This window comes from Urocitellus parryii, chromosome 10 (genome assembly GCF_045843805.1).
Source record: "Urocitellus parryii isolate mUroPar1 chromosome 10, mUroPar1.hap1, whole genome shotgun sequence".
Lineage (NCBI taxonomy): Eukaryota > Metazoa > Chordata > Mammalia > Rodentia > Sciuridae > Urocitellus > Urocitellus parryii.
Genome location: NC_135540.1, coordinates 16,724,116 through 16,737,424, shown reverse-complemented (window position 1 = coordinate 16,737,424; position 13,309 = coordinate 16,724,116). Strand labels below are relative to the sequence as shown.

At 39.8% G+C, this 13,309-nt stretch overlaps 1 protein-coding gene across 1 annotated transcript in view; it reads left to right on the top strand.

The window, feature by feature from the left end:
• Nucleotides 1-13,309, top strand: part of Tbc1d9 (TBC1 domain family member 9) — a 109,072-nt gene that overhangs the window by 52,191 nt on the left and 43,572 nt on the right. Inside the window, exon 3 of the mRNA XM_026386208.2 lies at nucleotides 5,795-5,913. Coding sequence (XP_026241993.2) covers nucleotides 5,795-5,913 — 119 coding nt within the window. The remainder of the gene's footprint in view (nucleotides 1-5,794; nucleotides 5,914-13,309) is intronic.

Below are 13,309 nucleotides of genomic sequence, written 5' to 3'. Positions count from 1 at the left end.
CTGTTTTGCTGATTGTGGTGGTAGCAGCAAAAGTACCACCGGTTCAGGGCTTTGTATATTCTAGGTTTATGCTATGGGTTTTGTGTGTATTATCTACTTAGCATCTAGCACAAACCATGTGGTCTCAGCTGTTGCCTACATATTACAGATGAAAAATATGAGGCACAGAGGAAGTTAAGTCATTTACCCAAGGTCCCAAGGTTAATGTGTGGCCCTGCAGGGATTTGAAACCTAGAGTACCCGGTGACATCCACGTCTGTGGTCTGGGTATTTTGTTATATTACCTCCCTCATAGCCTGTCTCCTCCAGCCTCTGTTCATACTCACCACACTTATAAAATATGTGAGGAGGCAGTGAAGTGGAGCAAATAAGAGCACAGGTTTTGAACCTACAAAGTTTAGATTTAGTTTATAAAATTGTGAAAACCTCCATTTCTCTGTCTGGAAAAAAGACCACAACTCTCAGGGTTGCTCTATGACTATGCTGTGTGTTATAAAGTATGGCATCTGGCCTTAGTGTTATCTTATTAAAGTGCTTATAATCATGTGTTTAATTAGGTGGGGATTTTGAAAAAGTGGATTTCCCTTTTGTTTTTAAAACTGTTTCAAACCAAAACACTGTTTGGGGGGGATTTTCTTTTGCCCTCTCCAAGTACAAGTTTGTACTTTTTTCTGGGAGGTGATTTTATAGATACAGGCTGTGTAATTGTTATTACAGTGCACTGGGTATTGCTCTTGCCTTCACTTGGCATTTAAACTTCGAAATTTTTATCTTTGAGGCTGTATTTCTATTTGGACAAGACCATAAAATAGACAGTTTGTTTTTCATTTGATTCCCTTTATTTGAGTAATTTTGAGGCCTGGATCAGCTCAGAGATCCACACAGCCTGTTCTGGATCTCACAATACTATCTTGGTTGCTTTTTAATCCCTAGAAAGTTTAGTTGTCTTTAAAGTTTTGTTTTGTCTTCTACTGTGTTGTGGGTGGTTTTTATTTTTGTGTGTACTTACAAATATACAGCTGAACTCGTGTATGCACACACTCCTGATTGGTGAGAAATTTCCATCATTGGAGCCCTTATACTTTTGTTCTTACTCCTCAGAGGCCAGATATGATTAAAAAAAAAAAGATTTGTGGGTCTATTTAATGTTTCTTTTAATTTCAAGTAGACTTCATGTACTTCAAGGTACATTTCAAACCAGATGAGAAATTAGACTAGAATGACATAGTATTTTCCATCATCATAGATAGTATTTAAAATTTGCCCAGAAACCTGCAGACGACCTGTGGTTGATAGTCTAAAAAATTGTCCTAAATGGGAGAGATTCTTATTTTTCAGAAATTAATGTTTAAATAACAGGAACCCATCATGTTCTGATCTAGTCACAGTGGAGCCCTCTGGCTGGGGTTTCCTGAAGGATTCTCATACCTGACCCCAAATTCCTTTGTCATCCCAGCTGATTGCACAGTGTGTCGGCTTGTTTTTCCTGCTCTATATCTATAAATGGAGCCAGAAAATCAACAGCCAAGCCCTTCCTTTCTTTTCTGAACTCTTAACAAATTTTGCATGAACGGCTGGGTAAATAAACCAGTCCCTTTCAGACTCACGGCAAAATAGCTTCATATTATCTCACTTGGAACGAACACAACAATACCACAAATTAAAATTTTAAAAAAGAAAGAAAATAAAAATAACAGTATCCAAGAGTTCTGGGACTTTGGTTCTTGCAGCGCTGTGCTTATAGACTTTTGAGGCACATTTTGTGTTCAGGCATGTTTCCTTTGGCCTCTTGCTGATTATTAAGAATAGTCCAGAAAAAATGATAATTGCTCCCAAACTGTTCAGGGACATCTGCTTTATTGTCTCTGAGAGGTAACTTATACCTTTTGTTCTGAGATGAGAAGTGGACAGATATGAGCACATCCTTCCAGAAATATATATTTTTTTTCCTGGATTAGATCTGGGCGGTTTGTCTTATATGGTGGGGGAGTGAATCCAGACTTACCTTACAGGTATCCTCATATTCCTTGTCTTCATATCTGGGGCCAGACACCGGTCCTCAAATATTCTTCTTATTTATTATTCCTCATTTATTATTCATTTAGGAAAGTGGTTAGGGAATATGGTGCATTTATGCACTTAATATAAATGTAAAAGTCACTTGCATATTATTCCCCTTGGAAAGTATCCACTGGGTATGGATCTACAGTTTAGTTCCTGTAGCTACCATTGGCTGATGGCATGTGTTGTTTTCTTTCCTCAAATAGTGATGAGGTTCATTTCATATAATAACATACTAAGTTCTCTCTTTTCTGAAATCCAGACTTCTGGAACTCTTGGAATCTTAGCCAGAAAACCTCTTTGGTAGCACAGAAGCAAACCTGAAGCACTGACGAGGCTGAAGAGTTGAGACCTCTAGGCAGTAAGCACCACTGAACTCAGGGACTCTGCAGGGCCCTCCTTCTTGCTTGATGCTGACAGGTGAGGGAGAAATAGCAAGAGGCGTAGGACAGAAGAGAAACAGCCAAGCGACAGCCATGGAAGTGGGGGCCAGGAGTGGTCAGCGAGACCAAAACGTGGGTATTACCTCTCCAGAGGTGAGCAGTAAAGGAAGAGCCACGGGTGAAAATGTCACTGGGTGCTAGAGGGTGGGCATCATGGGGATGATGAACAGTGGAAGGCAGGCAGTCCTGGCACAGTGGGGACACGTGGCTGGGAAACAATGGTGACAGTAAACCTGAACTTCCCTGCAAACATCTTGGATGGCAGTTTTCATGCACCACATAGAACAGTGGTCTCCTAAGATTAAAATGGAGCCGAGAAATTCCTGTCACCTACTGAAGTAGCCATGGCAACATCTCCATGCAGTGTGTTACTCATGTATTTGTGGTGTTGCTGGTGTAAACCAACCTGTTTAAATACACAAATACTTACCATTGGGTGACCGTTACCTACAATATTCAGTACAGTAACATGATGTCAAGGTTTGTAGTTTAAGAACAGTAGGCTGGACCATAGCCTAAATATGTAGTAGGCTAGACCTTCTAGGTTTGCATAAGTCCATTCTATGTTGTTCATGCAATGACAAAATTGCCTGATGATGCATTTCGCAAAGCATCCCCATAATTAAGGCATGCATGACTGTATTTGAATATGGGTGGGGAAGACACATCAGCCATGTGGATTGTCATGTAATGCCATGGAAGTATGAGCAAATGTTTGTTGAAGGAGCACCTGCCTGCAGGCACCATTTCTGCTCTGAGTGTGTATAGCGCAGATGGACATACCTGGCCGTGTGCACAAAGGAAACTTTGAAGGTAGCATGAGCAAACCTGAGGACACACCTGTTCTGCCCAGGTTTGCAACTGACGGACTTTTCTACTCATGACAACCAAGGATTGTTGAATTTGATGTGAGATGCTTGGGTTGGATTCTTTGATCAGTGGAACAGGGAATCTAAAAGTAAAATCGGTGTTCTGATGACCTGGTAGTGGGCAGAGCATTATGAGATACCAGTCAAGAGCCAGACCACCATGGCTGAGCTGAGCCTCCGCCTCTGGAAGGCTCATCTCTGACTGATGTACCACGGGAGCAGAGGAGAGGCAAATCAGAGGCTGGGAATCATGCCCGGTGGCTCTGGAGACACTCAGCAGTCCTGCGGGTCCCCAGGAGTGCCTCTGTCCTAAGGTGCAGTGCATTAGTCAGTGCCAACAGCACAGACCAACAGTGGATGGAAGGCACATCACCAACGCCTTCTGGTCAGGGCCCTTGGAATCTGCCGTGTATCATGACTCATGATGGCAGTGGCCTCTGCAGACAAGGAAGGGCCAGTACTTTTAGAAAATTTTATAATTAGGATTTAAAATTTTTAACTATAAAATGTTTTCAAGCTCTCTCTCTCTCTGGCAGACTCTCCCAAATTGACTCATTTCCTAAATATTCCAAATAGACCCTTGAAAAGTATTTTCTACTTTCCAAATTATGTCTATAAGACATTTTCCCTTGTGATTTTCACAACATTAATTTAAAGTGGGTAAGAATTTTTATTATTTCAATGTGTGTCCATTTTCCTTGTAAAGAATTTGAGACAGAAATTAAGCAAACTGTCTATAGTCATTCAACAGGGCTGGTGGGAGAGAGAGGAGACCAGCCATATCTTGCTATGATATAGTAAAGAGTCTTCCTGTTGCTTTTACATGTGCTTGACTATGACCTCAGATGAGTGAGCTGTGAAAAGAACCCATGGAGAAGAGAATTTCATTCTTTAGTGTTTTCACAGGACAGCTCTCCACTAAAAAAAATCTGATTTTTATTCTTTATGTATGCATCCCTTCGAAATACTTCTTTATTTAAATTTTAATTTATTCATTCATTTTTGTGAAGCTGGGGTATCACATCCAGGGCCCTGCACATGCTAGGCAAATGCTTCGCCACTAAGCTATGTCCCCAGCCCCATGAGCATCCTGTGGAGGCTATGTTGGTTTTTAATCTTAAAGTAAAAGAAAGTGAACTTTGGTTTTTGTCTCTTTAGCCTTTCCTTGAACAGTGAGTCTGAAGCCCTTTGGGCGTACCTCTCATTCTCTATGAGAGTTGAGTTCTCCAACCAGAGTTCTGAATATAAATTGCAGATACTTTTGTGTCTTCTGCCTTTCTTTCTTTATCCGGAGTGAGACTGAAATTCTGAGAGATCTTGAATTGCTAGTGACAAACAACAGAGAAAAAGGATACTTTGGAGAAATCAATCAAAAGATAACTCGGAATCAGGAGATGGCCAAAGGGTAAATCAATGGAATCACACAATCATTCTCAACTTTTGGAATGAGTAGTGCATATAATTTATCATGCGACATGTGGATAATTCATTCCACAAAAACTTTTTCCCGAAACATCATTATCAATCACAAAAGGAATTTATTCTAGTGTCTTCTAGCTATATCTGACAGTGTCCCTGTGATGACGCCCATAGTGTGAGCAGAAAGCAGTGTCACTGTGTGTGCTACAAGGCCTGGGCTGCTTCAATCTGGAGGTCTTTAGGTGAGGTGATATTAAAAACCGAGATGTAGCTGTGCTAGTGAGGGCCGGCTGCTGTTCCCTGAGATGGTCCATTTCCACATCTCATTCATAATTGAAGTGAGGGTAATTTTGCCCATCAGAGGAGGTGGTTCATCACATGTCCACTGGCTCATATACCACAGCTCTCAGTGTTGCAGCTGAACAATGGAAACCTCGTAGATAACAAGATCTATGGGACCCTGTAAAGTGAAAATTCTGGAAGGGAGGAGAGAGAAGTGGTCAACTCCCAGTGCAGAAAAATGAGTGTAGAACACGTTGCTGTCATCCACTCTGAACCAGGTCCTAAAAGTTTTTGGATCCACCTGATCAGACTTAACTAATGAGCCCTGCTTCCTCTTGAGTTTCCATGTTCTTCACAGTCTCACCTCTTTCCTCTGGAGGATAGGTAGCATTGGAAGTGAGACATGTGCAGTGATAGTCTCCTTTGGTGGTGTCAAGTTGTGGTCAAGTGAGCTTGGGTTTTAAAATATCTTGGTGAATGTGGTGGTGCACACCAGTGGCCCGGGAGGCTGAGGCAGGAGGATTTGGAGTTCAAAGCCAGTCTTAGCAACTTAGTGAGGCCTTAAGCAACTTTGTGAGACCCTAGCTCAAAATAAAAAAAAAAAAATTGAAAAGGACTGGGGATGTAGTTCAGTGGTTAAGAACTCCTGGGTTCAAAACTTAATACCAAAAAAAAGGCACAGAACTTGACGTTCATTATCATCATTTTACATTTATCCAGGTGGCTCCAGAAAGGAAATCACTGAACACTGGGAATGGCTGGAGCAGAATCTACTGCAGACGCTCTCCATCTTCGAAAACGAGAATGATATCACCACATTTGTGAGAGGAAAAATACAGGTAGTGGGTTGGGGAACAACAACAACAAAACACTGGGCTGGTGATGTGACTCAGTGCACACATGAGACCCTGGGTTCAGTCCCCAGCACCATATGTACACACACACACACACACATATACACACGCACACACTCTCACATCCCAACTTTTTAAGTGGAACTAACTTCAAATTCACAGAAGTATTGTGAAAATAAGAATCGCCTGAAAACACACTTAAGTACCCTTTATGGGGTTCACCTGTTGTTGACATTGTGCCTCATTTGCTTTATTCGCCTGTTCACTCAATTTAAGGGAAGTTTTCTTCTGAATAGGGATATTTTACAAAACAAGAGCACTACCATTATCAATTTCATTAGTTAACTTTACAAGTTAATTTAACATTAATACTATACTTTACTATTTGGCATATATTCCAATTCTAAATGGCCCAGTTATGCTCTTTGTAGGTTTGTTGGTGGTGGTAGTTTTTGTTGTTGTTGTTTGTTTGTTTGTTTGTTTCCCGTTCCAGGACAGGATGTTGTCTAGGAAACTATTGCACTTCAGTTTCTTCAGCATCCTTCAGTCTGGGAGAGTCCCACAGCCTTGTCTTAGGTTCTATGACATAAATGGTTTTAAAGTTGTACAGTTCTGGTTTTATTAATAGAACACTTTTAGTTTGGGGTTTCCTTAGGTGTTTCTTTACAATTCAGTTCACACTGTGCCCTCCTGAAGGGGTGCCACATTAGTGACCCTGTGTCCTACCCAAGGCTTCAACTTCTCTGGTAGTGATCCTCACTGCCCCTCAGTGGAGCTGTGAACCCAGTCAGGTGCTATCCGTTTTCTCCACTGCAGAGTTTCTACTTTTATTCTTGCAAATAATAAATAATTTTCTGTAGGAGAACATGTTAGGACTACACAAAGATTCCGCTCCTTATCAAAATTTTCATCTGGATTTAGCATCCATTGATGATTTTTTTTTGTCTGAATCAATTTTTGCCATGATGGTTTGCAAAATGATGATTTTAGGAAATTATGTTTTTCCAGCCCAGCCCTCAGCCACGTTCACCAGTGGGCAACTGCTATTCTACCGTAAGCAAGAGCCTCCCTCCATTTATGTATCTCTGTATTATTGATGTGGACTGCTGGGTGTCTCCATTGTGTATATTTCATTACTGGACCTAATTAGTCTGCTACTCTCACAATCCCAAATTTACCAATGGATACGTACTACAATTGCCTCTTTGTCATTGTGACATTCTCCACTAATTTTTTTTTTAAATATGTCCCGACTTGTGATAATGCAGGATGATCCAGGCCTATTTTGTGTCTTCCCTGTCCTATATGTTTCAGTTTGCTTTCGCTTTTCAATTCTTCCTCCTCCTCAACATTGTTAGTTTTATTTTCTTTTTCTCAAAACAAAGGAGTATTAATGTTTCCAAAAGTCAAAAAGCATTACTTTGTTCTGTATCTGTATGTTACCCTGTTTTCCCCCAGTTCCCCATAGTGAATCAGGTTTATCCTTCGTGATCTGGTTTATCCTTCCTTGTGGTGGCACACGCCTGTCATCCCAGCAGCCCTGGAGGCTGAGACAGGAGGATCACAAGTTCAAAGCCAGCCTCAGCAAAATCGAGGCACTAAGCAACTCAGTAAGACCCTGTCTCTACATAAAATACAAAATAGGGCTGGGGATGTGGCTCAGTTGGCCGAGTACCCCAAGTTCAATCCCCATACCAAAAAAAAAAAAAAAAAGAAAAGAAAGAAAGAAAAAAGCTAATAGGAACATTTTACTTACTGACCTTTAATTCTTATATGTAAGACTTCACAAACTCCATTGCTATCAAAATGTATTCCATATATAGGCTGCTATTTATTTTGTTTTCATCACTTGAAATCTCCTGATAATATGCCACATCAATTCATAGAATTCTCTCACGTGCTTTTTGAAAAGCAAAACAAAACATCTTTGTAGTTCTATTTTTTTTATTTTGAAATATTGTTTATAATTATAAAGAATGCAAAGACTGTACAAAGAATCCCCTTACACACTCTATCAAGCTTCACCTAATGTTAACATCTTACATAATTAGGACACTTATCAAAATAAGAAATGAACATTGGTACAATGTTAGTAACAGGTTTTATTTGGATTTGTACCAGTTTTTAAAATTCCATGTCCTTGTTTTAGGTCCTTTTCAGTATTTTGCAATTCTAAATATTCCTCTCTCTCTCTCTCTCTCTCTCTCTCTCTCTATATATATATATATATATATATATATATATATATATTACAAAAAATATATATAATACAAAAATATGCACACATATGAATATGTGTACATATTTTTGTATTATTGGGATTGTATTTTTAGGATGAGCTTGTAGAAGTAGTTTTGCCATATTAAAGGGCAAATATCTGTGTTGTTTTGCAAAAACACTACCAAATTTCTTCACAAGAATTGTACATTTTTAAATCCCAAAAGGCAAAGGAGTGCCTCTTTTCCCATAGCTTCACCAACAATGTGCATTATCAAGTTTTTGGAGTTTTGCTAATCTGATGAGGAAGAAATAGTATTTCATGTTATTTCAATTTCTATTTGTCTCATTTATGAAAAATTGATCAACTTTTCATATGTCGAAAGGCTGTTCTGTATCTCTATAAATGTCTGCTCATACCTGTTGCTAGATTTTCTACAGGGCTTTTGGTTTTATCTTTCTTTAATATGTTATGATTCTTAGTATGCAAAAGCCATCTGCCTTTTTTTGGTGATACATGTTGTAGACATTTTCCCTGGGTTTATCATATGTCTTCTGGACTTCACTCATGATAATTTTGCCTTGCAAAGTTGTGAGTTTTTATCTGGTCAAGATCAGAAGTTGTTTCTATCATGGCATCAGGATTTGCAGGCATAGTTTAAAAGCCTTTATACCCATGGAAGGTGGAATTCTAGGAAGTGGTCTGACGGCTCCTATAAAATTTCCCAGTGTGTTCAGTTTTATTTTAATTCTTATCCTTTGCTAAACTTCCCATAAACATGTAGTAATTTTATAATCAGAAAAAGAATTTTAAAAATACACTGGACTTTGATTTCCCCTTTGGGTCTGATGTTTTTAAAGGAAAGAGCTGAACTTGAACTGGGCCATAGAAAAGGGCCAGGTGGGAACACCAGCCTCTGCCTCCATCCCACCTGCCCCTCAGGAGGAATCTTTATGCACACCCACAGGATTTGCGGTTTAAGTTTCTACACCACCCTTATCAGAGAGATTAGAAGAGTAATGATAAAGGTAAAACTGGGACAGGAGGACATATTAGAAAGGATCAGTTCGAAGATGATTCCTTTTAGGGCCATCTCCTAGAATATGGCAGCTTCTGAACCAAACCAAAATAAAACCAAAAGCAAATTTTGAATAATTGAGAGCTGATTGATGGAACCCAAGTCTTATCAGCATTTTATTTCTAAGTCATGTGTCTGAATTTCTGAAACAACGTAGTAAGTGGAGTGTCTGAGAACTCCTAATTTGCTCATGAAGGAGGGTCGGGATGAAAGGGGTCACCCACTGGTTCGAGAAAAACACAAAGACTTGGAGCAACATCTCCATCCAGGGTCACTCACTGGAGGTTGTCTGTCACCTGTCACAGCCCTCCCTCAAATGTCATCACCCTTAGGAAATTGGCACAAAGAAAGAGCCATAGGAAGAAACCAAAGCTTAGAAGACAGTAGTTTATGAGCATGAATGAATGAATGAGTCAGTCAATCAAGCCAAACTATGTCAAGTTGCCATTCTTTTTACTGTTTGCGTTACACCAAAAATGTCAGATTTAATTCCCCTGAAACCAATGATGAGGAGGGAATTACTGTTACTGTGGTTATGTATAAAAGAATGTCATTCATGTGCAAATGAGTAGTTTACATTTTCACAGAGTATCCACTAATTAAGGGAACCAAGAGACTTATTTGTTTTGCGATCTAATTAACTTTTATAAATTACCGATGGAATACTACAGAGGCAACTATAATCCAGACACCCCACATACTGTTTTGTGTATTTCTTTCTAGACTTCTGCTATGCCTGTGAATCCTAATAGTAGTCTCAGTGTACATATAATTTGGCAGTCCACTCGTTTTTCTTTTACTGATATCTTCCATATTGTTATATAATTTTAGTTGTTTTATCAGTAACTGGATATGACTCCATAATTGCTTTTACAGTTCTTCTCTTTCCAATAGTCTCCTTAATAGCTTCTAATGGTGGAGGAGAGGTATAAATGAAAAATACAGTTAACATTTTGTTCACAGTTTTTCCCACAAGTTTTTGTGTTTTCCTCTCTCTTTGGAATAGATTATAAAATGAGGATTATTGGGTTAAGTAGTTAAAACATTTTAGTGGACCTAAATAGATATTATCAATATATTAGAATCCCTGTGTGATTATGCATTGCTTGCTTTTCAGGATTATAGTTGTTTCACTTATTTTATAGTTTTAATATCTTAATTTTTAAAAATTTCTGTCTTTGATTATGAGGTGAATATTTTTTCATGTTTGCCAAGTTAATTTTCCTCTTTTTGTAAAATCTTTGTCCATATCCTTTTGCATATTTAAATTAGCATCAGGCGTCACACTCATTTTGATTGCATCAATTTTCCAAAGTTACAAGGTGCTATTGCGTAGAACTGGAGGGACCAATTTTATATTCTATGGAACCCAGAGAACTTATGGGGAGAAGATATTCCTTTGTTTCATCATCCAGTCCTCCTGGATGAAAAGTTAGAGCAAACTATAGGTTCTGCATTCTGGACCCTGTATTTTTGTAAAGGTGTGAGAATTAGATGTGGGGCCTGTTAATTAGCCTTATGATGAAATTTGTTGGCAAAACCTGATCTACTGATGCAAGATTTTTAGGCCCTGGAGTGTTTCAGAGTGATATTTACTCAATTTCATGTTTTTTTCAATCATTCCATACTTTGAAACATTTTCGTTTTGAAATTTTAATGAACATTCTGGAAAGGTGGTATTTCACCCATCTTACAATAGCATAGTCTGACTCAGTGTTTTTCCACTCAAAAACATGGGGGTGTCATTTAGTCTGTTGGGCCTCATTCTCTTCTAACATCTTCCCTATTTGGACTCTGGGTAAGACCTCCACCAGAGTGGTCCAGAAGAAGAGCAAACCTAAGCCCACTTGAGAGCTGCAGGCTTACTCTGAGCTGATTGGCTGTTGGGATTGCCTGGGGACCCGACTGCTGCTTCCTATTGGTGGGCTTTCACTTGTCACCTTTAATAACTCATTCATTTATTTCTCTCTCATTCTTGTATTATTTTAGATCTGCCTTCAAAGGCATTGACAACTTTGAAATGTCAATAGGCTGGAGGTGTATTTGCCAACTGGGAATAGCTTTTTCATCCCCTGTTCCTTCTGAACTGGCTTCTCCCCACCCAGAGGTCTGATGCCTGCATGTAGCCTCTGGCTCTTTCTGGTCCCTAACACATCCCTCTGTTAACACCTGCTCAACCCTGGGAGGCCTGGGTCCAGAAGTGTTTTCTCCTGGTCTCCATGGAGCTCAACGTCTCTGCTCTGTCGGTGGAATAGTATCAAATATAATGACAGAAAACAATCCTATTTTAGATATTTCCTAGGAATGTCACCGCTGTTGATAATGCCAGCCACACTGTCATCCTGGGTGATGACAGACCAGGAGCCCACAGTTTGGTGTGTACCTTCCTAAGCACAGTCAACTCTGAAACAATTTTAGATTTAGAAATCTGCAACTCTGGACTATACATCAAAACCAACTGTGACCCCACAAGTGACATTTTAATTTGGAAAGATGACATGTTCTCATTTGATAACAATTTATTGAATATTCTTACATGCTAGATAGCGGTGATAAAAAATGTTCAAGATACTATCATTTTTGGGATTCATAATTCGTGACGGAGGAACATATAAGCAATTTTTTTCCACCAACATATAAATTAAGAGAGCCTAGAGGTGAGAATGTGGACCTCATTGAAGATCAGTTTAAAGTCACAGGGAACATGCTTATCTCTGCCAAACCTAGAAAGGTTGGCTCTGGCCAATGGAGATTTTATAGGAAGAGATTTGGGGTGGACCTGTCTTCTCTTTCACCCATGGTCTAGGGAAGTTTTTAAGGTGGGAATGTTATGGTCAGGTCTGTTTTTCAGAAAGTGGCCTTCCAGAATCAGTGTGCAGACAGTCATGATAGGAGGGAGTTGGGAAGCCATCACATTCATTCCCGGGCTGCTTGGAGGGCTTGTGGGGGTGGGGGAGGGCAGGGTTCTGTTAGAAGAACAGGTTGGAGATTTGTGGGGCTCTTGGCAAAGGTCCACTGTTTGCTGTTAGGATTGTTGTTTATGTTCTTACTTTTACTAGAACTGAACATGATGGAGGGTTTGGAAAACCAAAGCTCCCTCTCCTACCATCATTCATGAACAAAACTTCTGGTAACAGAAGTGGGGGTGTGAGGGGGGATCTGGTATTGGAAATAAAATTCAGGACATATTTTCAACACACGATGCAGAGAAAATTGATAGTACTTAATATGGGAAAAGGAATCACGGTTGGGAGAAGGTGTACATGGAGGTGGGAAAGAATTAAACCAGACTTTGGAGTGTGGTAGGATTAATGAAACAGAACAGCCTCATTCTAGATTTTAGACACACAGAACGGCAGGATCAAAAGCCAGAAGGTGAATTAACACATGTCCAGGCCTGGAGGATGCCTCAAGGCTGGCTGGGGCAGAGTTGCTAATGCAAAACTGTGGTCAGATGTAGTACAATGAAATTTGAAAAGGTTCAGTGTTGGTTGAATTCTGTTAGGGTTTGGATATTAGATTTCCCCCAAAAGCTCTTATATGAGACATTGCAAGAACATGCAGAGGTGACATGATTAGGTTAGGAGAGCCTTCACTCACTCAGTGAATTAGCCCACTGATGACATTAACTGAGTGGTAACTGAACGTGGGTAAGGTGTGGCTGGAGGAGGTGGTGCATTGGGGACATACCTTGGGGCTGTGCATTTTGTGTCTGGCAAGTGGCGTCTCTCTGCTTCCTGATCATTACATGAGCCGCTTTCCTCTGTCACACTGTTCTGCATGATGTTCTGCCTCACCTTGAGCCCCAAGGTACGGAACTGGCTTTCTGTGGACTGAGACCTCTGAAACCGTGAGCCCCTGAATAAACTTTTCCTCTTCTAAAATTGTTCTCTTCAGGTCTTTTAGTCACAGCAGCAAAAAAGCTGACTAAAACAGACCCAAACTGTACAAGGCCTAGAGTTTCAGACTAACTGGTGGGGAAACAGTCAGGATTCTGATTATCAGAATTTCTTAGTCAAAATTGGTTTTAAGAAGATAAATTTGTAGGGCACATAAGGGTTACACTAGAAGTGTAAGAACCTAAA